A 23858-nucleotide genomic window follows, 5' to 3' on the forward strand; every position below is an offset into this window, starting at 1 on the left:
CCCAGATCCTGGGGGTTTGAGGGCGCTAGAGGCGGAGGGAGTGTGGGGGAGGGCTTCCTGGGAGACGACTGCTTTGTTAAACTTCCCTCTGTCGAATAATTCCGCGGACAAGATTTCGGGGTGGGGACGTTGCCCACCCTTCCCCCAATCTCAGCCCCAGAGTGAGCTTGAGAGCCCAGCCCGGCACCCAGGTGGACCGAGACGGCACGGAGCCTCACCCTCCTCTGCCTAAGCGGGAGGTTGAATCGCCACCCACAAGCCCAGTCCCAGGTCGCGGAGGTGGTGGGCTGAAGCCTGAACGCCCCTCCCTCTGTGTTTGGATAGGCCGTGTTGCTATGATTAACTTATTAAACCCCCTCGTAATTATTTTAATTCGACTCGAAAAAATACTTTGGGCGGCAGTTGCGATGTGTTTGTATTTATCCATCCCCCCCATAAAACCTGTGTTAAAACAAATGTTACTTTTCTCTCTCTGTACATAGACCCTCCCTATTTGAAATAGACCGCAGGGACTGCCATTAGATCGAATGGCAAGTCTTTATGGAAAGTGTTTTGCATAATTACATACCAAAGCCAGAACAGTCACCTCCACATTTTATGGGTCACAAACCATCAACAATTGCCACATTATTGTCCACGAAACCTTAGTCCCTTCATTGATGGAGCGGACTCCACTGCTAATCTAGAACGGGAAAGGATGGAAATTTCTTCTAATAAGAACCCGAGAAGATTATGTGCCCACTGACAACGTGTTTACATATAGTTATAAAGTTCAGAGGACCGACGGGGGAGAGGAAGGGAAATCGGGGGAAGCCTGATTAAGAGCCACGCATTGGTCTAATATAGATAGCGCATCAAAAGGAGTGTCTGAATGTCCTCCCCTTTTCAGATCCGACCCCTTCCTACCTTTGTCATGCAGTAATTAAGATATTCTTATTTAGACAGACAGCGTCTCTAGTAACTGAATAATATTAGCTCCTTTGATGTCAAACTTTTGACAGTTATCACACGAGCACTGGGCAATTTAGCACAAATTCCCTCCTTAAACACACACACACACATACACAGAAAACCCCCATTGGCTTTGAAGAAATCTAATAAGTGTGATCCTTATCACCAAAAGATCTAAATCGCTGCCGACAGGCCGCCCAGCTATAAATTACATTTGGTGTTACATAATGAAGCCGAATTTGGGTTTTAGCTCATTGAGGCAGTGTTGGTGGGAACTGGGACGGCCGCCCCCGCCCCAGAATTCCTGTGTCCCCATTCCCGACTCCCAGAACCTCTGTCCACTGTAAGAGCAAAACCTCACAAAATCGAGGGGTCAGGGCAGGGATGGGGGATCAGCCAAGGTGCGGGCAGCTGCGGGCGCGGAACTCAGCACCCTCGTTTCGGCTCCAGAGCGCAGGGCAGGTTCAGCCAGCCACCTACTCCCTGATGCCACTTCGCCGTGGCTTTCAGAGCTTGGGCGCCAAATTTGGGATTTGCCAGATGGCAGGATTATCTTCGCGTCTGTTATATTGTGTGTGCGCGCGCGTGTGCTTGTGGAGTGTCTCGGGGTCGGGGCGAGGATGGGGATGGAGAGCAGACACCGATCGGCCTTTGCCGGAGCTGCCTCTCGCAGCCTCGACCCGTCCCGGGGCTCGGGGCATCTCCGGGCCGCCCCGCCGCAGGCACCAGGCGGAGTCCCGCCACCCCGCCCGTACAGACCGAGGCCCCGAGGCCCAGACGCGAGGAGCTAGGGGAGGGGTGGAGAGAGCGCTTCCCTCGGAGGAGAAGCGGGGCGGGGGGGGGGGCCGCAGGCGAGTTGGAAGTGAAGGGGGCAGAGAGGGCGGGTGGGGAGGGCTGAGTAGGCGATGATGACACCTGGAAGGCATTGTCCTTGCGAGCGACACCTGTCAATCTCCGCTCCGGGGTCCCGGGGCCGGGGGCGGGGAGGCTGATGTCATCGCAGAGTCCCTTCCCGGCCGAGGGCGGGGAGGACTGGGGGGGGAGGCGGGGGCGAGCGGAGCCAGGCGGCCTGGGAGACGGGTGGGGGAGGAAAGAGAAAATAAACAGCGGTTGCTCTCTCGCCGCGTGCTCTGCTCTGAATTTACACGGCCATCAATATTCCAACTTTAGTTATTATTTCTCATCTCGAAGGGCCTGCCTTGCCTTGTCGCTGGGGGAGGGGGAACAGGTCCAAGGCCACACAGCGTCCTCCATACCTGGGAGCATCCCGCCATCCCAAAAGCCTGGAGGGGGGCTGGCCCTCCTTCCAGACCCACCTCCCTCTTTGCCCGGCGGCTGTTCCCGCCGGAGGCTGCGGGCTTAAGGAGGAAACACTCGGGATGAGTTGTGAAAAGTCTTGCGAGATTGTAGGGGGTGAGGGGAGAGATAATTAACGCGGGGCTGGCTCAGCGAGTGGGAGAGCGGGCGGCGGCGTGGGTGGGCGGGCCGGGTCGAACGCGGGGATGCGCTCGGTGCGGGGGGCTTGTGATCTGGGGGCCCAGCTTGGAGGCCTCGGCTGGAGGGGGGTGTGGGGGGCGGGAGGAGCGATGTGAGGGGTCCTCCGCGGGGGCTGCTGGCGTGCCCCGCGGAGCCTCCGGTTGGTCCCGGGGAAATTCTGATCTCCCACCTACCGAGCTGGCACCCCCACCCCCCTCAGCGCTCCTGGACTCTCCCTCTGCCTATTCTTTTCGGCCCGAGCTAATTAGCAGCCTGCCAGCGGCCTGATTTATGGAAACGCTCGGGCGGGCGGAGACGCGCGGCGAGCCGCGGTCGGGTGCCTCGGGGCGGAGAGGAGGAGGAGTCTCAGCGGCCCCCTCCGCCCGGCCGGAAACTGGGAGTTGCTCTCCCCGCTACCCACCCTCCAACCCCGGCGGGCCGGGCGCCCCCGCGCCCCCCGAAGCCCCAGCCTGGGACGCTGGGAACCCTGGCGCCAGAGGGGCGGGCAGGGGGCGGTGGCCGCCCGGCGGCTGGCGGGATCCCCGCCGCCGGGTTCCAGCTCGGCTGACCCGGAGGGCGGGCCGAGCGCGCGGAGAGTGGGAGACCTGTGCGCCCGGGTGGGGCACCTCCTTCACCACGGCGTGGTCTGCAGAGAAGGAAAAGGGACAGGAAGGGGGGAGAGGCCGCTGCACCGGGTGGGCAGCAGGCCCCCTGGCCGCGGGGGAGGGGGAAGCGTCTCAGGCCCGGGTGGGCAGCGTGGAGCCACCAGCCCAGCGTGGCCCCTACGTCGCTAGTGACTGTCCCCGGGAAGGGCGTGGTTCCTTTCCTTTCCCTTTCCCCGGGTCTCATCTTCAAAGTCGAGCGAGTCGGAGCCTCCAGACTAGAATCGGAATTTGGAGCTGGGCGAAGGCTGGGGAGGGGAGAAGCACAGGAGAGGTCTAAGAGCCCCCCCCCCCGCCCCCGCACTTGCCCGCAAACTCGGGCGCTGTCTCCTCGCTGGTCTTGAGTTTTGCATTGGCCCCGAGAAAGAAGACGGGAGAGGTGCTCCCAGGCTTCCCAGGTGCCCCCAGAAGTGAGGATGGAGAGAGCAAGGGGAGGAGGGTTCGGGGGACCAAGTGCAGGGACCTGTTGCTGGCGCTCCAGCAGAGTGGTGCCTCTCCCCGGGGGACAGGCTTCTCCAAGAAGCAGCATCGCACAGGGGCAGAGGGAACGGGGGAAGCCTCTGGGCCCTCCTCTCCCGGGAGAATTGTTGGAGGCAAGAGACCTGGCAGACCTAGAAGGCTGGAAGCCCCTGGCATGCCCCTTCAGAGTTTGCGGGGCGGGGGTGCGGGGGGGGGGGCGGGGAAGGGACTGGGGGTTGTAGTCCCTGGGAAGGGGACCAGTCCCCCCAAGCCTGGGCCCAAAGTTGCTGTTGTGGGGAGCTTGAGATCTCCAAGAAGATGTGTCAACTTTCTTTTAAAACACCCTACCAGTTCACCTTCCTTAGAACTGTATCTCCGACCCTCTAACTCGGGGAGATGCAGAATTAAGACCTTTCTCCCCATAGCAAGACCTCCGGATGCCTGTCCCGGGGGTCACTGTCTTTTCCAGGTTCCCTCCTAGACAAGGCCATTTGATGTCAGTGAGAACCGGAAGGGCTCCCAGCGCCACCCACCCAGGGCCCCCGGGAAATTTAGTTTTCTGCTCTTCTACACCTTCCAACTTCTGCTACCAGTTCCAAAGGGGTCCAGCAGGTCCTGGTCTTTCTACACCTTGGCTGGAGGAAGTTGACACCCTCAGCTGGGTGGGGAGCTGGGTTGAGCTCCCATCTCTCTCATACATAGCGGTTAGTCTCCTGGGTGGGGGTCCCTCTGAATTTCTAACTGTGCTGAGGGCTGAAGTCACCTGCCCAGACAAACCGCGGTGGCCGAAATCTGCCCAAGTCTAAGCGGAAAGAGAGACCCATCCCTGTCAAAGTGTTGCCTTCAGGCAGCGCGGGTGCCAGGACTGCTGGGTCACCCAAGGGCCAAGTTTCAGTCTCAGGGCCTCACCAGGCCACAGCTCCCAGGGCAATCGCAGGCCGATTTCAGAATCTGCAGCCTGCCCAGCAAACGCTGGTGGTTAGGCGCCCAAGTAATATTCTTCATTCCTCTTTTTCAAAGTTGATTTATCGCAATCGACAGGTTAAAGCCTCATCTGACTTCATTACTTTTAAAAGCTGTCTATTTCACAACTGTCACTTTTCATCGCTTAACTCAAATAAATACTTGAAGAAATGAATTGGAAGAGACTTTTAGATCATGTTTATAATTCTTGGTCGCCACGTTAACATTCTAATGACCTGACCCTCTGAGTTTCTGTAGACTCCTAAATCGGACTGAAATTTCCTGCATTTATACCAGAAAATGCCAGGGAGGGTGAGGGAGCCGGAAATACGGACTAAAAGAAGTGCAGCTGGTGACAAGTTGGCAGCCGGGTGCAGCTTCAACAGAGTCTCCCCGATGGGGGCCAGGGCCTAGGCCAGGTACCCAAAGCCCCTAGGTAAGGGGGCAACTCTCCGGGCAGGGCTCCGGGAATCGAAATGCTGAAAAGAGGGCCCAGCCTACTGTCTGCGCCTGGAGCCCCGGTCCCAGAGAGCCCGGGGCAATCCTCAGAGGAAGTTCAGGCAGGATAGAATTTCTGTTCACCATGACTATTTATGACTATGATCATTTCTGACATTGTTTCCAAACTGGTTCTAATGGGCCCCACAACCGCAGGTTGAGAGTGACAGGGTGAAACGCATTTCCTGCCGGTCGCCTTTGACTTAGAGCTGCGAGATACCCACAGAAGGCAAGTGTGGAAACGAAATCTTGTGGATGGGAATAGTTAAATAATTTGAAATAGTTTCTTCTTCCATTTTGCTATCATTTGCCCAATGCTGGGTCTTCTGGAGCTAGTGTTAATCTCTCTCTCACCCACCAACCCACAAGGAACCAGCTCTCAGAAGTATAATAGGTTGGGGGAAAAAAGAAGGGAAAACAGAAAGGGGGTGGGGGACACCAAAGGCGAGAAAAGTTTTCTTAAAAAGAGAAGGAAAAGAAAGAAAAAAGAAAAACTATCAAACTGGAAAACTGCCTAGTTTGGGGACAAACCAATAAGGAGAACATTAGATTTTCTTTCCTGTATTTTTTTTTTCCTTAAAATATATGTATATGCGTAAATGAAGAAGAAGGAAAAGAAAAAAAGGAAGGCTCCCGAGTCCGGGGAGGAGCTGCCTAACCCTCCAGAGTGTCCGGGCCGGGGCTGACCCCGCGCGCGCTCACCGGGCCAGCGGACCCTGCGCCGCCGCGCCGGCCCCGCCCGGGTCCCGCTGCGAATACGAACTTCGCGGTCTCCCGGGACCACGGCGCCCTCAACGCGCCCCGGCGGGGCCCCGCGGCGCTCCCCGACCCAGCCAGCTTCGCGGTCGCGGCCCTGGGCCTCTGCCCACCCCGAGAACCCGCAGGCCGAGCGGGTCTGAGCGCTCCCCGCCTTTTGGCGCCGAGGCAAAAGGGAGCCGGCGGGAGTGACGCTCGCAGGCCGCCGTCTCTGCCGGAGCGAGGCCGCGGCGCTCAGCGCGGACGGCCGGGCGCTCTGCCGCGCCCTGGAGCGCCACCTCGCTGCGGAAACGGGAACTCCTCGGCCGCCCCGCGCAGCCTCCCGCCTCACTGGACCGTCAAGAGTTTTCCCTGCATCATCTAAACTTGAAGACAAGCCGAAACGCACAGGCCGCCTTCCCACCGATCTGTGACCGACATACCCCGCAATGTCTGCACTGGGTGAAAGGGAAAATCATAGGAGAAAGAGGAGCAAATATACAGCTACAGCATCACCGAGTCTAAGTGGTGATGTTGCTTTCATAGAAAACATGAAATAAATGAGCGGTGTCTTCTCGGAGGCCACGGATTTGGGCCGTCGTGTGTTCCAGGGCCACTCAGCTGTGGCGGCTGCGAATATCTCCCAGGAGGCGGGTGCTTATGAAGTCAGACCTTCCCAATTACGATTTCCACCCATATCCACTCATTCTCATCAGATGGACATAAAGAGGGGCTGTGCCATGCCTGTGGCCAGCCTACTGGGACCCTGTCCCTCACCAACCCTCGTCTCTGCTGACAAAATAACCACAAAATGCCGCCCCTGACTTGCACACCTGTAGGTCAGTGAAAACAGGAAAGGCAAGAAGTGCAAATCACAGCATTTCTCTTCAAGGTGCAAGTTTGACCCTATTTTATCCGGTTGGTAACTTAAGAGTTTTGTCCTACCCTTCAGCTCACACGACTAAAAACACACAGAAAATTTAACTCACTTACATGTGTATTTGTTCAATTTGGTGTTTCAAAGCGCACTGCCCCAGACACAGGGTGATTAGTAAAATATTTCACAACACAAGATTTTTTTCCTGTTAAAAGTAGAGAGTATTTACTTTAGGGGCCCGTGAAGATTTGTGTGGTTTCTTTGTTTTGAGGCAGGTACAGAACCTGTCTCTAATTGAGTTTTGACTGCAAGTTTGTTTTTGTTGAAAGGAACTTGGTGGGTCCCACATAGAATGATGGCTGGTCTGGGGACTGCGGGTGGGGGGAGACTGTGCTTGTGGTGGTGGGTAAGCCCTGGCATTTTCCTGCCCAGGCAAAGGCAACATGGAGAGTCTTTCCCGGAAACTCTGCCCTCCCTGAGTTGGCAGGGTGAGTTCTCAAAGGGCTGGAGGGAAAGGAGGGAATGCTCCTTCTCCCTGTAAGCAGCACTCCTCAGTGAAGATTAGGGGGCTCTCTGAGGGCCCTTGCTCGCAAATTACAGGGCTGCATCAGGAAAATAGCCACGTTGGCTTGCTGGGTGGTTGTTCCTTCTCCATCAAGCCAGGAAAGATTCCTGAGAGACCCGATGGGAAAGAGGCCCCAATTTCCTAACAGGACTTGAATGAGGATTCCTCACCCCAGCCAGCTGAGAAGGGGTGGCCCAGCCCCTGGGAGTTCTGGGGCTTTCTCACCAGAAGGGATGCTACGTTGGGGTCGAAGGGAATGGCTGAGAGACCCTGGGAACTAGGAGACAATTCCTATCAGGGTTCAGGGGTCCACCGAGGGAGAAGGATGAAAACAGAGGAGAGGAAAGCAGAGAAAATGATAGGCTTGAATCTATGTGCCTCTAGTTCTGAGAAGTCTCTAAATTGGAAAGCTTTTTCTTCTTTCTCCTTCCCTCCTTTTATCTTCTCTTTCTTCATTTCTCTCTCCACCCCCTCGGCTTCTCACATTCAGATTTTCTGTTTTTTTTTTTTTTTCCCACTGAATAATGCCTGGAGATGAAAAATGATTTTTATTGCTATTACACTTCCTACCGCAAGATGCAGTGCAAGGCGGCAGAGTTTGTATTACAACTATGTCACAATGTTTCACTGATGCAAAACATGTAGCCAGAGGGTGTTGCTAATGACTCCTGGATTAGAGAGAGATTGAGACTGGGAGAAGGAGAAAGAGAGAACAAGAGAGAGAGGAAGGCAGGAGAGAGAAGAATTTCATTAAAGGAAAGGGGAGGGGGATGTCACCATATAATCAAGTCTAATAATCCCATCAGGATATTTTCAGATTTCGAGGTTTTAAGAGTGTGAACTAGAGAGAGAGAGCAATATCCTTTTAAACATCATAAAGGTTGCCTTTTTTTTTCTTTGCATGTTAAATAACTATTAATTATGTTTATAGTCAGTTAAGTGAAGAACTCTCCTTTGGAAAGAATCAAACTTCGGAAAACCCTTAATATCAGATTAAAGGCTTTTCCAGGAGCCGCCCCGCTTGGAGGGAGGTGGGGACCCGGTAGTCACCCCGCAGTGTGCGGACCGCCGCGGGGCCTGCGGAGGCTCACCGCCCTCGCCCGCGATCGTGCACACACTTGCGCACCTGCCCTGGACGGCCCGCCCGGGCCCGGGGCTCAGCCTCCGCTCGGTCTTGGCCAAACAGTCCCTCCGGGCTCGGAACTCCCCGGCGCCCTCCCCCGACACCCGCTCTATTTGGGGAAGCGGGAGGTTTCGAGGTTCCTACCGTGGCCCGGGCCGGTCCCACCGCCCTGCGGTCCGCTTCTGCCCCCCGGGGCACAGCGAGGAGGGCATCCCCTCGGGGCCGCGGCCCTTTGAACTCGTGAGCCCCGGGCTCCCGGCCGGCGGCGCGGAGCTCGCTCGGGGCCCGGCTGCGGAGCGGAGTGTGGGTGGCGGGCGGGGTGGAAGGGGAGTGGGGGAGGCGGAGGGGCGGGGGGCGGGGGCGGGAGCCGGGCGCTAAGCCTGGAAGCTTGGCTGTTTACCCAAACGATTTTCCTTTCAGGCCCGAGACACCAATGAGACAAGATCAAGCTCCCCTCTTCGGGGTGTGTGTGTGTGTGTGTGTGTGTGTGTGTGTTTGTGTCTGTGTGTGTGTGTATGTGTGTGTGTGTGTGTGGCCTCCTCCAAGCGGGGCTTTGTGAATGGGGGCTCCGGGGACGCCGACGGGGAGGGACCAGAGGCCGACCCGGGCGCCAGCGCCTCCTCCCGGGGGCTGGGGGAAGCCGGGAAGAGGGCGAGGGGTCTGAGCGCATCGCAGGCGTCCCTGACGCTCAGCGGTCCGGATCGAGGGAAGCGAGCGACGGGGACACAGGCCGCGGAGAACCAAGGACTGCATTCGCCAAGGCCGAGCCGGGAGGCGCATGGTCCCGCGCGCGCGCGCGCGTGTGTGTGTGTGTTGGGGGGAGCGGTGAATAATATGAATCACATCCTCCTCCTAGTCCCTTAATTTCCGATCCCTCCAAAGCCCCAATCTAGCTCCTTAGGCCACTGATTTCTTCCCGACTCCCTCGCTTGAGATCTATTAGCTGTAAATTAGGCCAAGGTTTTGGCGATTACGGTACAACGCAGGCCGTGTAATCCGCGCCGCTGGGCTTGCGCCTGGGTCCCTGCTCGCTCCCGGAAAAAAAAAAAGAAAGAAAATTGGAAAGCAGGAGGGGAGGGATGGTTTGTATTGACAAGGCATTTGTCATTTTTAAAGGGCTCCACATCCAAGGCTATCCGGCAGCCTTGGGGGAGTGGGGAGGAGGCAAGGGACGCGGATGGGGGCAAAGTCCCGGGCTCCGCGCAGCAGGTGAGCGCCTTCCTGGGCGTGGCTCCCGCTGCAGTTCCAGGGGACATCCGCCGCCCAAACGTCGTTTGCAAATAATAACAAGAATATTAGAGGTATTATTGATAATAAGAAGAATCAGGAAGGCGGGGTGATATTTAATTGGGGTCGTAAGATGAAATCCGGCCTGAAGGTGTCGTGTGTATATTTAGTGGCAGGTCTCCGATATCTCAGCCCAGGCTCTCAGCCCAGGCCGATGAAAGGCTTACCCAAGAACGTGTTTCTGGAAGCAAAGGGTGTCCTTCCGATGCTTCTGACTCAGCTATTACTGCTCCTCCTGTCTAGGCCTGCCCCTACAACCCCCAAACCCCACACTGAAGATCGTCATTTTTTCTTGTTTGCTTTAAATATCGCCCCCCCACCCCCAACATTTCCAAGGAAGTTCTTATTTAATAGAAGTTCCCATCTCCTGGCGCTGACCCGGGCAGAGCTTAGTAGAAACCGGGTAACACTTGCTTCGGGCCTCAGTGTCTTGGGTTCACGGTGGTTCAGACCTGGACAAACACGCTCCGAGAGGGAGGAAGGGCCGAGGCCCTCGGGTGCTCTTCCCGGGTGTTAGGGGTGGACGGCTGTGGCTCTGGGCTCAGAGGGGCCAGAAGCAGCTGTTGGGCATCTAGGTACGAGTTGGGGGCTGGGGGCCCGCGGCTGTGCTGTGGTTGATCTGTACTAAACGTGTATGAGAGAGGTGATGCTCACGGAGGAAGCAGGAGTGCCCGATGATGCTAAGAGCCACAGCTAACATGGACTGAGTGCTTACTGTGTACCAGACACTGTCCTTCCCCTGGGACACCCCGAAGTGGTCAAGGGTAGGCCGCAGAGCAGGGGGCCGGAGGGAGGGAGCAGGCAGGTAGCCAGGGAGGTGGGACCCCGAGGCGTCTTCTGCCCGAGAGGAGGGGTCGCGCGGGGCAGCCAGGCCCGGGCCCAGCCGGCCTCCCGCCCGGCCTGTGGTCCTCCCACGTCCGGCCGGCCCCGAGCGGCCACGCACTGCGCGGGGCCCCCACCTCCGGCCGGGGAGAAGGAGGGCTAGGAGCTCCATTGATGTGCCCACTTCTTCCTGCTGGAATTCAGGAGGCAAGGCGACTGGGCCGCGAGGAGGGCGAAGGCCTGGCGACGGCCGGGGCGAGCGCGGGGCGCGCCGAGACTAGGCCCGCGACCAGGCCCGAGGCCTCCTCCCGCCGCCCAGGCCCCGGGCGCGGCGGCGCTGCGGGCGAGGTACGCCTCCCTCGTGGGGCCGCGGGCGCTGCACCGGCTCCGAGGCCTCCGCCTTCCTCGCGGCCCCAGGCGCGCCCCGGGGCCGGAGCTGGGCGCAGGCCCGGCCGCTCTCCACGCCCCACGCCGCCGGGGCGCCCCGGCCTCCGCTCCGAAGCGGCTCCGGGAAAGGGTTCCCTGGCTTCCTCCTGCACGGCCTCCCCTTCCCAGCCCCCCTAAACCAGGGGCTGAGACTCGCCGGTGACCCCGTGCCGTGCCCCGCGAGGGTGGAAGAAAACAGACGCTGCGCTCTGTCTGCAGACAAAAGGCCTCCGCGTGCAGGATCGGCCCGAGCACGTTTCGCACCCGCCTCCACCTAGGCGGGGCAGGTGGTCGGGGTGGTCGGGATAGAGAGCCCCGACTGATCCCAGAAACGGAACACCTCCGAGGCCCAGGGCATCGGCACGACCCGGGCACCTGCTCTAGAAATATCCAGTCTGCCCCCACCCGCCCCGATTGCCCCCACCCAGCCACTCTCCTATGAAAGGGCCCCCATTCGCTCTTTTTTTCGGCTTCTGGTCTCATTGCGAATCACCTGGCAGCTCAGAAACACAGGCTCCTGATATCGACCAGCAGAGGTTACTTCTTTCTCTAAAAAGCGACTCTAGCTTCTTCTACTAGACCCGAGGGAAAATTCACATTAAGAAGAAAAAAACAAAACTTTAAACCCTTTCTGGGTGCGAGATGTGGTGGGCCGCGCAGAGCTTCCGGTCTCCCCACGCTGACTCACAGCCGCACCTGGAAAGCTAGTCCTGAGAAGAAATAGTCTTATCCTGCAGTCTATCATTTTGGTATTACAAGTAACAACCGTGGAGCGAGAAATACCCCCGGCCTAAGAATATTGATAGATGATAGTAGCGATATTCACAATCGATCCTTTAATAGGCAGACGTCATAAATCATGTTCAATTCCCTGACAGCACAGTACTTCACTTAATAATATAATTAAGATGAAAACTCCAGAGGTATTGGAGGCAGCGGATATTGATAGCTTCAAAAATTGCATTCTGAATATGATGATGGAAGGGAAAAGGACTTTTGGAAAATATAAACCCCTTTCCCAAAGGGTGGGGTTTTCAGGGTGCTCTCCTCTGGGCAGCCCTTTTGACCTTTTCAACCTCCCAACACTCAGCATACACCTTTTCCCCCCAGCAGCGATCCCTATCTCTGATTGGGTGGACTAGGGGTAGACCAGGTCTTTCTGAGAAAAGGTGTAGAGAAAAATAAGGAGAAATTGGGCTTGGCCTGGGTGAATGTCCTGTGTTTAGGAATCCTATAAAAATCCATTCCTTCAGCCTGAATCTGGAGGGAGAAAATGTTTAGGAGAACTAGGAAATGAGGCTGTTTGGTTGTCTCAATAAAATTAATTTCCTCAACAACGTTTTCAAAATTACACATAAATCACTGAACATACGCAGGTACCGTCCCCCCATCCACTCCATTTCTGCCGTTTAACTGCCTATGAGCTTTTCCAGCGTTGCTTTCCAGTCAGAATCATGGAGCTCAGGATGGAAACCAAAACTTCACTTGAAAAGTAAAAGCAGAGGGGCAAGGTCCTGTGAGAGTGTGATGATTTGCTCCCTGCTTCATGAGTAGAGCTGATTGTAAGTGCGGCTAAAATTATTTCAAAGGACGGAATATTAATCAAATCAATCAGAGCTGACAAATGAGAAATATTTGAAAGTCAGGGGTAATTTACAACTTTGTTATTAGTTAAGAATCGCCTGCCTTGTAACAGTAATTAATAACACTTAGGAATGATTTGGAAATCCCCCTCCCATGCTCTTTATTTTCCTCTGTCTCTTAAGGAAGGAAAGAGAAAAAGGAAGCAAATGAGTGATCACTAGAAACAGGAAAAACACTGAGTCGTTTGTGGGGAGAACAAAACTGGATAATATAAAAGAAAAGGAAAAAAAATAAAAGATTAGCCCCATGGGAGGCCATCAGGAAATAAAGAAAATACAGGAGGAGGGATAGTAAATCAGAAAATGAATTCTGTAACCATACCCCATGAGCAGGCTGGCTAAAGGTTGAATTTCAAATGGCCCAGAAACCCCATCAAAATGAACAGTGCTGCTAAAAAATCTTGAAAGTAGCTCAGCTCTGAATCAAGGCAGAGCTCAAGGCATTGTCTGTTTTGTTGTTGTTAACAATGTATTTCTTTATAGCCCAGGAGCAGACGTGTGCAGGCTCTTTCCCAAATTCTATCCCCGGAGACCAGACTGGCTTTCATGTTTCTGATGTTAACTCTCCTCTTGGTGCCTGACAATCCCCTCCCCCCTCCCCATCTTACATGGATTATTAGATTGTCTCAACCCCACCTAAACAACACACCAAAATAATGACTTGTTGAAAAACTATAAATCATTTCAGTGTCTGAGCTCGGAAAACCACTTCAGTCAACAGGCTTGCTGCAAGAAGGTAAAGAAATCCCCAACCTTCTGCTGAGGAAAAGCTGCTACTTCCCTGAAGTTTTATTTGTTAGATGGGGGAATTTTTCACGTTGGTTAAAAAGGAAAAAAAAATGGAGAGGGGGGAGGAAAAAAAAAAACTTTGGCAAACTTTATCTGGTCTTTATTATAAGCCCCAGTCTTGTCTCACTGAGCTCAGGCTGGGTCTACACAAGGTAGCTAGAGATTGAGATTTATTAGTCTCTAAATGAAAAGATTCATTTGATATAAGAGGTTAACTCAAAGTTTCTATACCATGACTAGCTTCGGCAAATGTCTCTGTCGAGTCAGCACAAAAGCAGTTCAAAGAAATCTGAAAAACACACACAGATATAGACACACAAACACACTCGCCCACTTAAGCCGCATATGCAATTCGCTTTTGTTGTTTCTTCTGTCATTACAAACCTTCAGCTTCTTTCTAGGTGGCTGGGATGGTTGGCTCCCCCCACCCCACCACATGCAGCTGAACTTTGCCATTTTGTATCTTTTGCTTTTACTAGCCCTGAATGAAAGGATAAGGGGAGGGGGAGAAAGTAAAAGAGGAGAAGTGAACTAATTCAAATAAAGCAGAATCGGTTTGTAAATGAGGTGCCTAGAGGAAAGAGAAAGAGGGGGGCAAAAAGAGGGGTGGATGGAAGACCGGGGCTCTAGGATGAAAACAGGCAAGCTGTCTGAAAATGGATGAGATGGGTTTTCAGAGATTAGAGTCCATGAGCCCAATAGGAACCTGGCAGAATGTGAGGTTGTGAAGAGAGGTCCAGGAGAGCAAGCGAAGGTGCCAGAGACTTTTAGAGGGGAGCCGGGAGGTGACACACAGAGGACCCGAGCTCCTGGGCTAGAAGCAAACTATGGACATGCTAATGAGGGAAAATTAACCTTTGGGTTGGGTCTGTGACATGGGCCCTCTGCTGAATGCCTGACCCAGGGGCTGCAAGCCGCTTCGCTCTGCACCAGCGAAATGAGATAATCGCCCTGAAACCCACCAGCCTTGGTGCACACAGGCGCGGAAACACCATTGTGGACAGGGCAGAGTAGCCAGCAGCTCCTCCAAAGAAAAGGAAAACAGAGGAGAAGCCACCAGAACCATGGCCAGGCACAAAGAGCAAACCTGCAGACCCTAGGTGCATCTGCTTAAGTCCCAAGCCCCTCCGGGCTGGCACATGGAAGAAAGAAAGGAGCAAGGCCTTCAAAAATAAGAAGTGTCTTTCTCTCTCTTGCTCCTGTCACCAAAAGCCCCAGATAACTGGGCCTTGGTGAAGCAACACAAGGGATAGATGGATTTCATCTCCAGGAACGTGGCCGGTGGGCCTGAGGATTACTGCTAAGGCCAAGGAAATATATTGGGGAGGGAGGGGGCAGGGGTGGAGAACAGGAAGAAGTTGCAGAGGACAGACTAAAACAGACCAACAGAAAAGACATGCAAAGGGACATTTTTAAAGTGGAGTGGCTGTGGTTACACGTCACAGACACTGAGACAGTAAAACACACACAGGGATTTTATTAAACAAACAAGCCAACAACCAAACGCACATCAAAAACACATTGGCTCCTGCTGTCACAGGGAGAGGGGATTTGAAATGATTGCGGGGTTCTGGTAGGGACCCTTATGGCCTTTACTGCAGTCTCTCTCTCGCTCTCTCTCTCTCTCAGGGTGTTCCAGAAACCCTGAAAGCCTCGGTGGAGAAGCGGCCTCCCAGAGGCTACGCAGGGAGGACTCCCCGTTGGAGGCGGAGGGGTCGTGTTTCCAAGTAGAGACGTCAACAAACCGCAATCTTAGTGACACTGACAGCGCAAAATTATGTTTAATGTTGTGAGGGGGAAAGGGGAAATATAAAATTAGCACAGAGAAAATGTTTCCCAGACCTTCCTCACAATTAGGGCCGCGGCATGGGGGTGGGCGCAAGGCAGGGTGGAAGCGGGAAGCCCAGGCGCCGCAAGGCCACATCGCTGAGTCCAGGCAAAGGTCCCTCTCAGCTCCGGGAGGAGTCCTCACTCCCTGGGAGGAAGAGCAAGGCTTCTGCAGGGAGGCTAATGGCATCCCGTCCCATCCCTTCCCTGGATTCAGAGCCTTTCTTTTGGAGAAGCAGGGAGGTTCTGGATGTCCCATCCTGGTGGAGATGCCAGTTCAGGGACTGGCCTGCTCAATCCCAAGAGCCACAGGGTTTTCAAATCAGTCATGAAGCTGGCAAAAAGCTGCCCAGCCTAGAAAGCAGAAAAGGAAATGGGTGGGGGTGGGGTGGGGTGGGTGGACAGATGCAAAACCTCAGACACCCCCCTCCTTTAGAGAACCTGGGGTGTCTGTAAGGAGAAGATGCTAAGGGGAAGTAAGAACTATCTAATAAACTAGCAAGCTCCCCTCTGGAACTCGCTAGAAGCCCTGCCTCAGCTGCACTGTACAGGTGAGCTGGACCTCCCACTTTCTCACGATGCTCCAGGTCTCCATAGGCACCCCCAGCCCCTGCCAGGTCCAAGGACAGGCAGACTGCCACCAGGTAGTCAAGGGGATTGGCCCAGAGACAGCCAGGGAGGTGGAAAAGCTGTCATTTTAAAGAAGGAAGCAGTTTCTGTTCAATGCAGATTATTTCCTAAACTGCTTATTGAAAGAGACAGAAGTGTGAGTGAGAGACTGAGAGTAAGAAAGAGATAGAGAAAGGATGAGTCCCCTCTTCTCGTCATGTTGTAGTTATAAAGAACATAATTTTGTCTTTGTCTGGAAACCACTGTATTACTGCGGTTATTAAAAAAGCCGGCTTCCCTTCTTAGTGTCAAGGCAAGGAGAGAGGGATGAAGAGGGTGAGCAAGACAACTCATTTTCAAATAATACAAATTAAAAGTAAATGTGTTTTTTTACAACTAAACCTGACTGATAAAGGCAGGAGATGTGAGATGGTAGTGAGAGAGAGAAACGAGAGGAAAAAACATGGAAAAGAACCTGAATTTTTTAAAAAAGACCAATCTGTGCAGAGTAATCAGGAAAAACAGCCTGGAGTGGAAAAAAGCAACTGCCACTTCCTATGTGGTAGCTCCATGACCTTAGGAAAAATGGAGAGGTAGCTTTACCTTGGGGTGGTGGTTTTACACTTTGATTTTAGCAACAAGTATCAAAATATCTAAACTAATTGATTGTCGAGTTCCTTGGCCCTTCTCCAAAGAGCAATATAGATTTAATTGTATGTTGTTTAAAACTCCATTTCTCGAACAGTGTGAAACATGTAATAAAAGTCATAAACCGTATCGGAGATTCCCCCCACCCCCACCTCCACTAGCATAAATACCCGACTGACACTTGGAAATCTTAGCTAATACTTTTAATAGGCTAAAAAAAGAAAGAAAAAAAAGGGCATCTGAGAGGGGTAGCCACATAATAAAATCTAAACTGTTAATCCATTTTAACTCATTCAAAAAGAACCTGTGGTTTTTGCAGAGGAGGGGTCGGGGTGAGGAGACCCCACGTCAGACATCTGATTTGTTCGAACTCGGTTCAGCTAAACCACACTCCCCTGAAGCAAAGCAAGTAGTGAGTGGCCTTCCAGAAGACAACAGAAGGCTCTCTACCGGGGAAAACGGAGCTGAAAGTTGCCAGCGAACTGCCTGGCCCGAGCTCCCCTCTCGCTCACCGAGGCGGAGAAGCCGGTCGGCGGCCGTGGCTCTCCGCAGGCCTGGGCCCGGCTTCCCCGAGGCAGAGAGGGGGGCTGGCGGCGGGCAGGAGCGCTCCAAAGCGGCGCGGCCAAGTCCCCCCGCGGCCCCTCCCTGGCGGCCTCCCCGCATTGTCCGCGGTCATCCCCGACCCCCCCGGCGGCTGCTCCGGTCCACAGGCAGCCCCGGCGCCCCCCTTCCCGGCCCGGGGCATCTCGGAGGAGGGAAGGGAGAAGGGGAGAGCCCCGACCACGCCTGCGATGTGCTTCGGGATCGGCCGCAGCCCCGGGTTCGCGGCCGCCATGAAGCCGGCGGCGGCGCGCGGGGCGGGCCGGGCCCTGGCGAGGCCACGCGGGCCTGCTGCTGGCGGAAATCTGCAAAAATCCACGTGAGCCGCCCCCTCCGCCAGCTGCCCGCGGCCCCTGACACGGCGGCATTGAAGCCGGCCCGGAGGTCCCCGAGGTCTCCGAGTGTGACAGTACTCAGCATAGCGGGTAGATGGCACAATTTTCTAACATTTAGAGAGAGGAACCCACGCTGGGAGCAATAAGTCCATTTAAAAGCCCTTTATTTAAAAGGAACAAAGATAACTGACAAGCGAAGTACAGAGACATCTCAATGAAATTTCCAAAGAAGAAAGAGAAATCAGAGGCCAGAGCAAATGCGAACCGGGCTTGATGGAACAGGCCAGCACTTTTCCTCCCCTCTGGAGAAGAAAGATAAAAAGACAAAAAGAAAGAGGTGGTGGTCACTGGGGTTTGTGCGCGTTAATGATCACAGTCCAAACCAAATTCTCTAAAACCCACAGCCACAGAAACTTTAAAATGGCCGGGTGGGCTCTGCCAGGGCAGGTGGGAGAGAAGCCAGACCTGTTCAGGGGAAAGACACTCAGAAGTTTTGCCCTCCGCCTTGGGGGCTCCATCCTAACCTTGGAAAACAGCCGCCTCTGCTTTGGCTTGGCTGGTCTGGGGAGCCTGGAGACGGCAGGCCCGCCGGGCACCCACTCTGGGCACACCGGGGCCCTCTGAGGGCCTGGCAGCCCAGGCCTCTGTCCTGGAGCCGCCTCTCCTAGAACGGTGTCCAGGGCCCAGCGAGGATCCGAGGACCTAAGATGTGCTCGAAGGCTGGGGACTCGAGAGCCCACTCGCAGGAACAATTGCTATCTCTTCAAAACCGAGAGGAGCAAAAGGGCGCTCACTGATGTCACCTGGCAAAACCAAGACAGCCCACACTTCCTCGCGCGCTCTAACACTGCCATCACCCACTCCCCAAGCCCAAACCTGCAAGCCGGGTCCCCCGCTCGTCCCAAAGGCGAGACCGAGACCCGCAGGCCCGGAGGAGACAGAGGAGGGGCTAGAGGCCAGGAGAGGGGCGGCGCCGGCCTCGGGCGACCCTAACCACCCCACCCCCACCCCCCAAGCAGGCGGCGGAAGAGCTGAGGTGGCTAATGCCCGCAGGGGGTCAAATGATTGTATTTGGGTGGGTGCTCGCCGACGTATTTGCTGAGTAAACCTCCCTTGCTGTGTTGAAGGCGAATCCCCGTTGATAAATCCATCATTACCGTTTGGATTCAGGGAGGCAGCCGCGCCACTAAATTCATCTTACATTTGTAGCGCTTTAATAGACATTTATTAAATGCTTTTAGAGAGAGGCATGGGGCGCGTGATTACATCCTAGTTATAGACAGAACATAAAGACCCACGTTAACACCCATTTGCAGGAAGGAAGGAAGAGGTGGGGAGGGGGGGAGAAAAAGCAGAGGGATGGGGCGAGGGGAGACGGGGCGGGCGGGGGCACAGCGCCTGGGCGTTATTAGCCGGGGCTGCCTGGCGGGGAGCGAGGCGGGAGCCGCGGGAAGCCTCCGGCTGCGGGGCGGAGAAGCCCCCGCTCGCCTCGCAGTTCCCTGGGCTCCCGTTTGCCCCGCACCCCGCCCCCCGCTCCTCCTGGGGGGCTTGTGTTCTCAGCCGCAGCGCAGGGATGCTCGCGCTGCCTCCGCTGACCCTCTGCGGCCCCCAGCCCCCAACTCCTCCTTGACTGTATCCCAGGCCTCTCCAACTGACACTCCTTGGAGCAAGCACCGGCAGGGAAGCCCCGGCACTTCAGGATTCCGAGAGCGCCTTCAAAGCGTCTCCTCCGCCCCACCCACCCCCCAACCAGTTAGCCAAAGAGCTGAGCCAGGCCTCCCTCAACACAAAGCAGACGGGCGCCTCGGCCACGGGGCGGGAGAGCCCCGCTCGCTCCAAGGAGTCTCTGGCCGGACCTGCTCGGCCTGTGGAGCCCTCCTCTGTCCGGCGCCAGGAGGAAGCCACGCCACCTTTGCACCTCTGACCGTCATCCCGCCTGGGGGCCTGCCCCAGGCTGGCCTCACGGCCCTCGACCTCGATCTCAGGGAGCTGGGCCTGCGGGAATGCCTGGGCCTCCAAAGGGCCTAACCCTTCCTGAGAGCCCCAGGGCCTCACCTAAAGGCCCAGGCCCCGGGCTCCGGCAGTGCTGCGCGCCTCCTCGCTCCCCGGGGACGCGGCCACCAGCCCCGGCCGAGGGCAGTCTCGGTCAGGGCTCCTGGCCCTCCCGGGCTCTTGGTGAGGAACACTTCCGCTACCTCAAAGTTGCCCTAAGAAAATAAATACAAGTGACACTGTGCTGGGCCAAAGCTCATTAGTTCGTTGTCCAGGCCTAATAAAGAAACAGAAGCGCAAATTACAGAGTTCAGCTTCCACACACGCTCTGTCACCCGATATCAGCGGCCGGCGAGCCTGATTCCAATTGCTCCGAACTTGCTGCGCAGTTCGCCCCCCACCCCCTCCTCGCAAGCGGGAGGTTGGGTGGAAAAATATAGTTCCAGAGGGGGTAATGATCAAGCTTTTCCTCTCGGAAGCCTGCGCCACCTCATTTCCCATCAGTAATCCCAATAAAATTAACGTCGTGGCTGCAATTGAAAAGAGGAGGGCCCGCGACACTCCTGAAATAACACACTCTCCCCCAGCAAAAGGTAAAAAGCAAAACGGTCCTTTGTTCAGCTAATTAACGAAGGCCCAACTCCGAAAGCAGATGTGTTTGCTTAGCTAATCACAAGCATGTTTCTTTCAAGGAACGTCATTTCGAGGGGGCCGCCCCAGGGAATGGGAAAGGGGGACACAGCATCCCCCCCACCCAGGTCCTCTCTGTCTCAGGGGTCTCTCACCCCCAGACTGAGATCCAGAGGCTAAAACCAGGCAGCCCATCTCTTACACCTCTCTCCCTCTTGGTCCAACCCCAGAGGCCCACTAGGCACCTCAGGGCTTGCCTGAATGCCAGGCCTGCAAGACGCAAGGGGGAAAAAAATGGAAAAGTTTTAATGACACAGATGCCATATTAAATGAGGCAGTTTTACAGTTCACTTTGAATAAGACGCTAACTTATTACAAGTCTGTTATCAGAAGGACGATAAGATTTATAACTCCAAGAGTCAGCTTTTCCCCTTAATGACAATGGATGTTAAAGAGAGGAAATCTGTTCTCTATTAGAGGAGATGAGAGTCCCTTCCCTGTTTTCGGGCATTTACAGATGCGTCCAGGAGGGCAGATACCAAGTCCCTTTGTGTCTCCTTGTGAAAAATTCTGCCTTTTCCCTTTAGCTATGAAACTGGGTCTCCTGGCTGGGTTAGCACCTCGCTCAGTCTTTCAGCTTGAGCTTGGCAGCAGGAAAAAGAGCGAGCGAGAAGGGCAGGGAGATAGATAGATAGAAGTGGGGATGGAAATGGAGGGGGTGGGGGGCGGTCTCAGGCCTTCACGCAGGAAAACTATTTCCCCCTCTTTCTTTGCCATACAAAAGATAGCTTTCTCCTAAACCAACACAGTAAGCAAACTTTAAAAAACTGGGGTCCTATTACAAACCAACGCCCAGCACTAACTGCTTTAAAATTACTGCATAATTAGATTTAGTTGAATTTCACCATTAATTAGGCAGCCGCACTGCAGGGAGCCTTTGAAATCTGAGAAAATGGGAAAAAATCATCTGAAGCACGTTTTTGAAACCTAACTTCAATAAATCTTGACGAGGCCCGGAATTCAGAGAGGAACCTCGCTCCCCTCCCAGGAGGCTGAGGGTAAGGGTCTCCAGGCCTGGGCTGGAGCTGCAGTGGGACGTTCAGGGGCGATTCCCCCCGGCGGCGGAGAGCTCAGCCCGGGCCCAAGCCAGAGTCTCTGCAGAGGCCCTCGGGAGACCCTCTACGGGCGGCCGGATCTGTCCCACGGCCGACCTCCCCTGCTCTCAAACCTGTTCGATAAAGGAGATCCCCCCGCCCCCCCCACCACCACTGCAGAAGCGCTCCCGTCAGGGGTGCCGTCCACGCCGGCTCGTGCGTTTCTAGAGCCTGCGACCCCTCCCCCCTCGCCCGGAGCCTGCCCTCCACCCGGAAAGCCCCCTTTCCTCCAAGTTTGCCACGGAAGCAGCAAGTTAGCTGTGCCCACGTCCTGCGGGGGGGATGGCCGACCGGTCCCCACACTCCAACAACTCGGAGGGGCTCGCGGGGCGACCCCCCCAGCTGCAGCCCCTACATTAACGAGCGCGACGACTGACCGAGGGCTGTTCCTATGGCCTCGCCCCCTCCCCCTCCACCACTCATTGAAGACCAGCGGTTGCGGAGGCCGACTTTCTCTCACTCGGCCCTTGCTGAGGGGGCAGACCTGGAATAACCTCTCCCGGTCATGAGGGGCGGGGGGCGCACGGGGAAGGGGGCCACCGCGTCGCCAGCGTGTCCCCTCGCAGTTCTGCCGCTCTAACGACAGGCACCACCGAGGCCCGCACTCACTCGCCGGGGAGAGTTTGAAAAGCGGGTTCTCTGCCTGCAGAAGCAGCGGCCTTTAGCCACCCCCCCCCACCCCGCCCCCGTTTTTCTTTTCCCCCTTTCGGATACCCAATGTGTTTCCCATTAGCCGGCCCCGCCGCGCCTGGCAGGCCGGCGCTCGCGGCGCGCTGGGAGACGCCATGTTGGCTCCGCTCACAGGACCCAGTCGGGAGCGGGGCTTCGCGGCCGAGTTTCGCACGCGCGCGCGCCCCCCGCGCGCCGCCCGCCGCCTCACGCGCGTCCCGGGAGGGCGGCCCGGCGCGCCCGGCACCCCGGGCCTTCCGGGGGGCGCTGACGGGGCCGTGCCGCGCGTCGGCGGGGGCCGGGGGCCGGGGGCACCCCTCCTGCGGCTGCTCCCGGCCCCCGGCCCGGCGGCCGGCCGGATGCTCGCCCCGGCATCCCGTCTCCGCGGGGCCGGCCCCGGGCGCCGCCTGCGAACTTTGAGCCCCGGCCCCCGGCGAGAACTCGCTGCTCAGGGGCCGAGGCCGGGCGACCGCGAGCCGAGCGCACGGGCTAGGATTCCGCAACCCACCCGCCTCCACCACCATCACCACTCCCCTCCCCAGCTCGGTCTGCCCCGGGTTTGTTTGAGAGTGGCGAGAAGCAGCGGTCGCCCCTCTCTCTCTCTCTCTCCTCGGACCATTGTTGCATTTCGCGTCTAACTGGGTTCTCTCACACACCCCCCACCCCCGAGCACCAACAGGAGGAGGGGCAGCGGGGTTGGGAAAAGAAATAAAGCGAGCTCAGATCAGATGGGGGGGCGGGGGGGAGGAAAAAAAAAAAGCAAGGAAAAAGAGACACTTAAAGGGAAAGAGTCGCCATGTTTAGCAGCTTTTTAAAAAAGATCTCGTCAATTTCACACAGAACGCACTCGCTGGGTCCCAGCCCTCGTCTTTTGTCCAATTCAGTCGCAGCAAAGATCTTTTGTTCTAACTCAGCGTGAAAAGAAAAACTTTCTTTAAATGCTATAAACTTAAACCAAACTCAAGACTCTAAACAGATCCTCCTCCAGCCACTCTAAACATATACAAGGGGTTTTGTTTTAACCGTTTGAAAAATTGGGGGTCCTGTTTTTCTGCCTCGCAGATCCCAAGCTACATTGCTGAAACTTAGAGAGTGAGAGAGAGATTTCCAACGTCTAGAACACATGCTTAAAGCAGAATAAAACAGGGACTGTCTTTTGCTTTGAAAATCATAAATTATAATTTAATGCCAATAATAATTTACAACAAATGGCTGTTTACAATAAACTAACACAAAACAAACAGGGCAAAGGGCCTGTGTTTTACTTATTAGAGAAAACTTCACACACTCACATGGATAGCACTTGCAAGAGGAGAAAATAAACAACAACCTATGAAACCTCAATCTGGAGGTCAGCAATGTTCTGTCATAAGAACATACTTAGATTTATGTATGTATATATCTACAGAAAGAAGCTGAGGGTCAGATGGAGAACTCTGCTCAGATGCACAAATCAGACAGATTTTTCTGGTCTACATGTATTGACTGGAACTGAGTATCAAAGTTTAATACACTTTACAAAATGATCCCTTTTCTTTCACATCCCCTTACCCACCACCCCCTTTTAAAATCAAACCACAACACAGTGATGTATGATGGTGGTGTGGGTGCTGCAAAGCCTCAGTAACAACAAAAATTGCAAGCTCCCACACACTGAGCTTCCTTCAAACCAGGAAAAGAGAGAAAGGGAAAAGAAAACAACAACAACAAACAAACCTCCAAAACAAAATAGTTAATACTTCCAAATCCACACACCCTATAAAGTTTCCTTCTTTCTTTCTCTTTTTCTTTCTCTTCTTTTTCTTAATTTGGCTTTTAAGGACAAAGGATCCCAAGAGTAGTACAGATTGTATCTACACAATCTGAAATGTCAGAATGTCGCTGTGTTTTTATGTACAGAACTCCAATGGAAAAGATTCCCTTGACCTGTGGTCATGCTCTCAGAGAAGGAACGTACAGGGGGGAGGGGAAGGCAGGCCAACTGCAAGTTATCATATATACATTAAAAATAAACCCTTCAGCCACTCTAAGCTACATCACTGAATTTGAAATCCTCTCAACAACCACCCTAGATGAGAACCACAGAATATTTTTAAAAATCACACCTACTTAAGGAAA

General features: G+C 55.0%; 1 protein-coding gene and 1 long non-coding RNA gene across 3 annotated transcripts in view; both read right to left on the reverse strand.

Annotated features, from left to right (window-relative positions):
- The window catches only part of LOC122706784, a 37081-nt gene extending 28476 nt beyond the window's left edge, over nt 1-8605 (reverse strand). For both annotated transcript variants that reach the window (XR_006344461.1, XR_006344462.1), the window contains exon 1: nt 8454-8605. This is a non-coding gene — a long non-coding RNA (uncharacterized LOC122706784). The remainder of the gene's footprint in view (nt 1-8453) is intronic.
- An 8838-nt stretch (nt 8606-17443) lies between these two features.
- LOC122706344 (translation initiation factor IF-2-like) lies at nt 17444-22439 on the reverse strand. Its single transcript, XM_043921496.1, has 2 exons — nt 21786-22439; nt 17444-19502 (listed from the first exon to the last, which is right to left on the reverse strand). The coding sequence occupies exons 1-2, from the start codon at nt 22262-22264 to the stop codon at nt 19487-19489; spliced, it is 495 nt and encodes a 164-aa protein (XP_043777431.1). The 5' UTR covers nt 22265-22439; the 3' UTR covers nt 17444-19486.
- Nucleotides 22440-23858: the final 1419 nt, after the last annotated feature.

The sequence above is a fragment of the Cervus elaphus genome, chromosome 13, assembly GCF_910594005.1.
Source record: "Cervus elaphus chromosome 13, mCerEla1.1, whole genome shotgun sequence".
Lineage (NCBI taxonomy): Eukaryota > Metazoa > Chordata > Mammalia > Artiodactyla > Cervidae > Cervus > Cervus elaphus.

What these genes read in the sequence shown, in the direction of transcription:
- LOC122706344 (XM_043921496.1), bottom strand. Translation starts at nt 22,264, where the DNA reads ATGGTGGTGGAGGCGGGTGGGTTGCGGAATCCTAGCCCGTGCGCTCGG.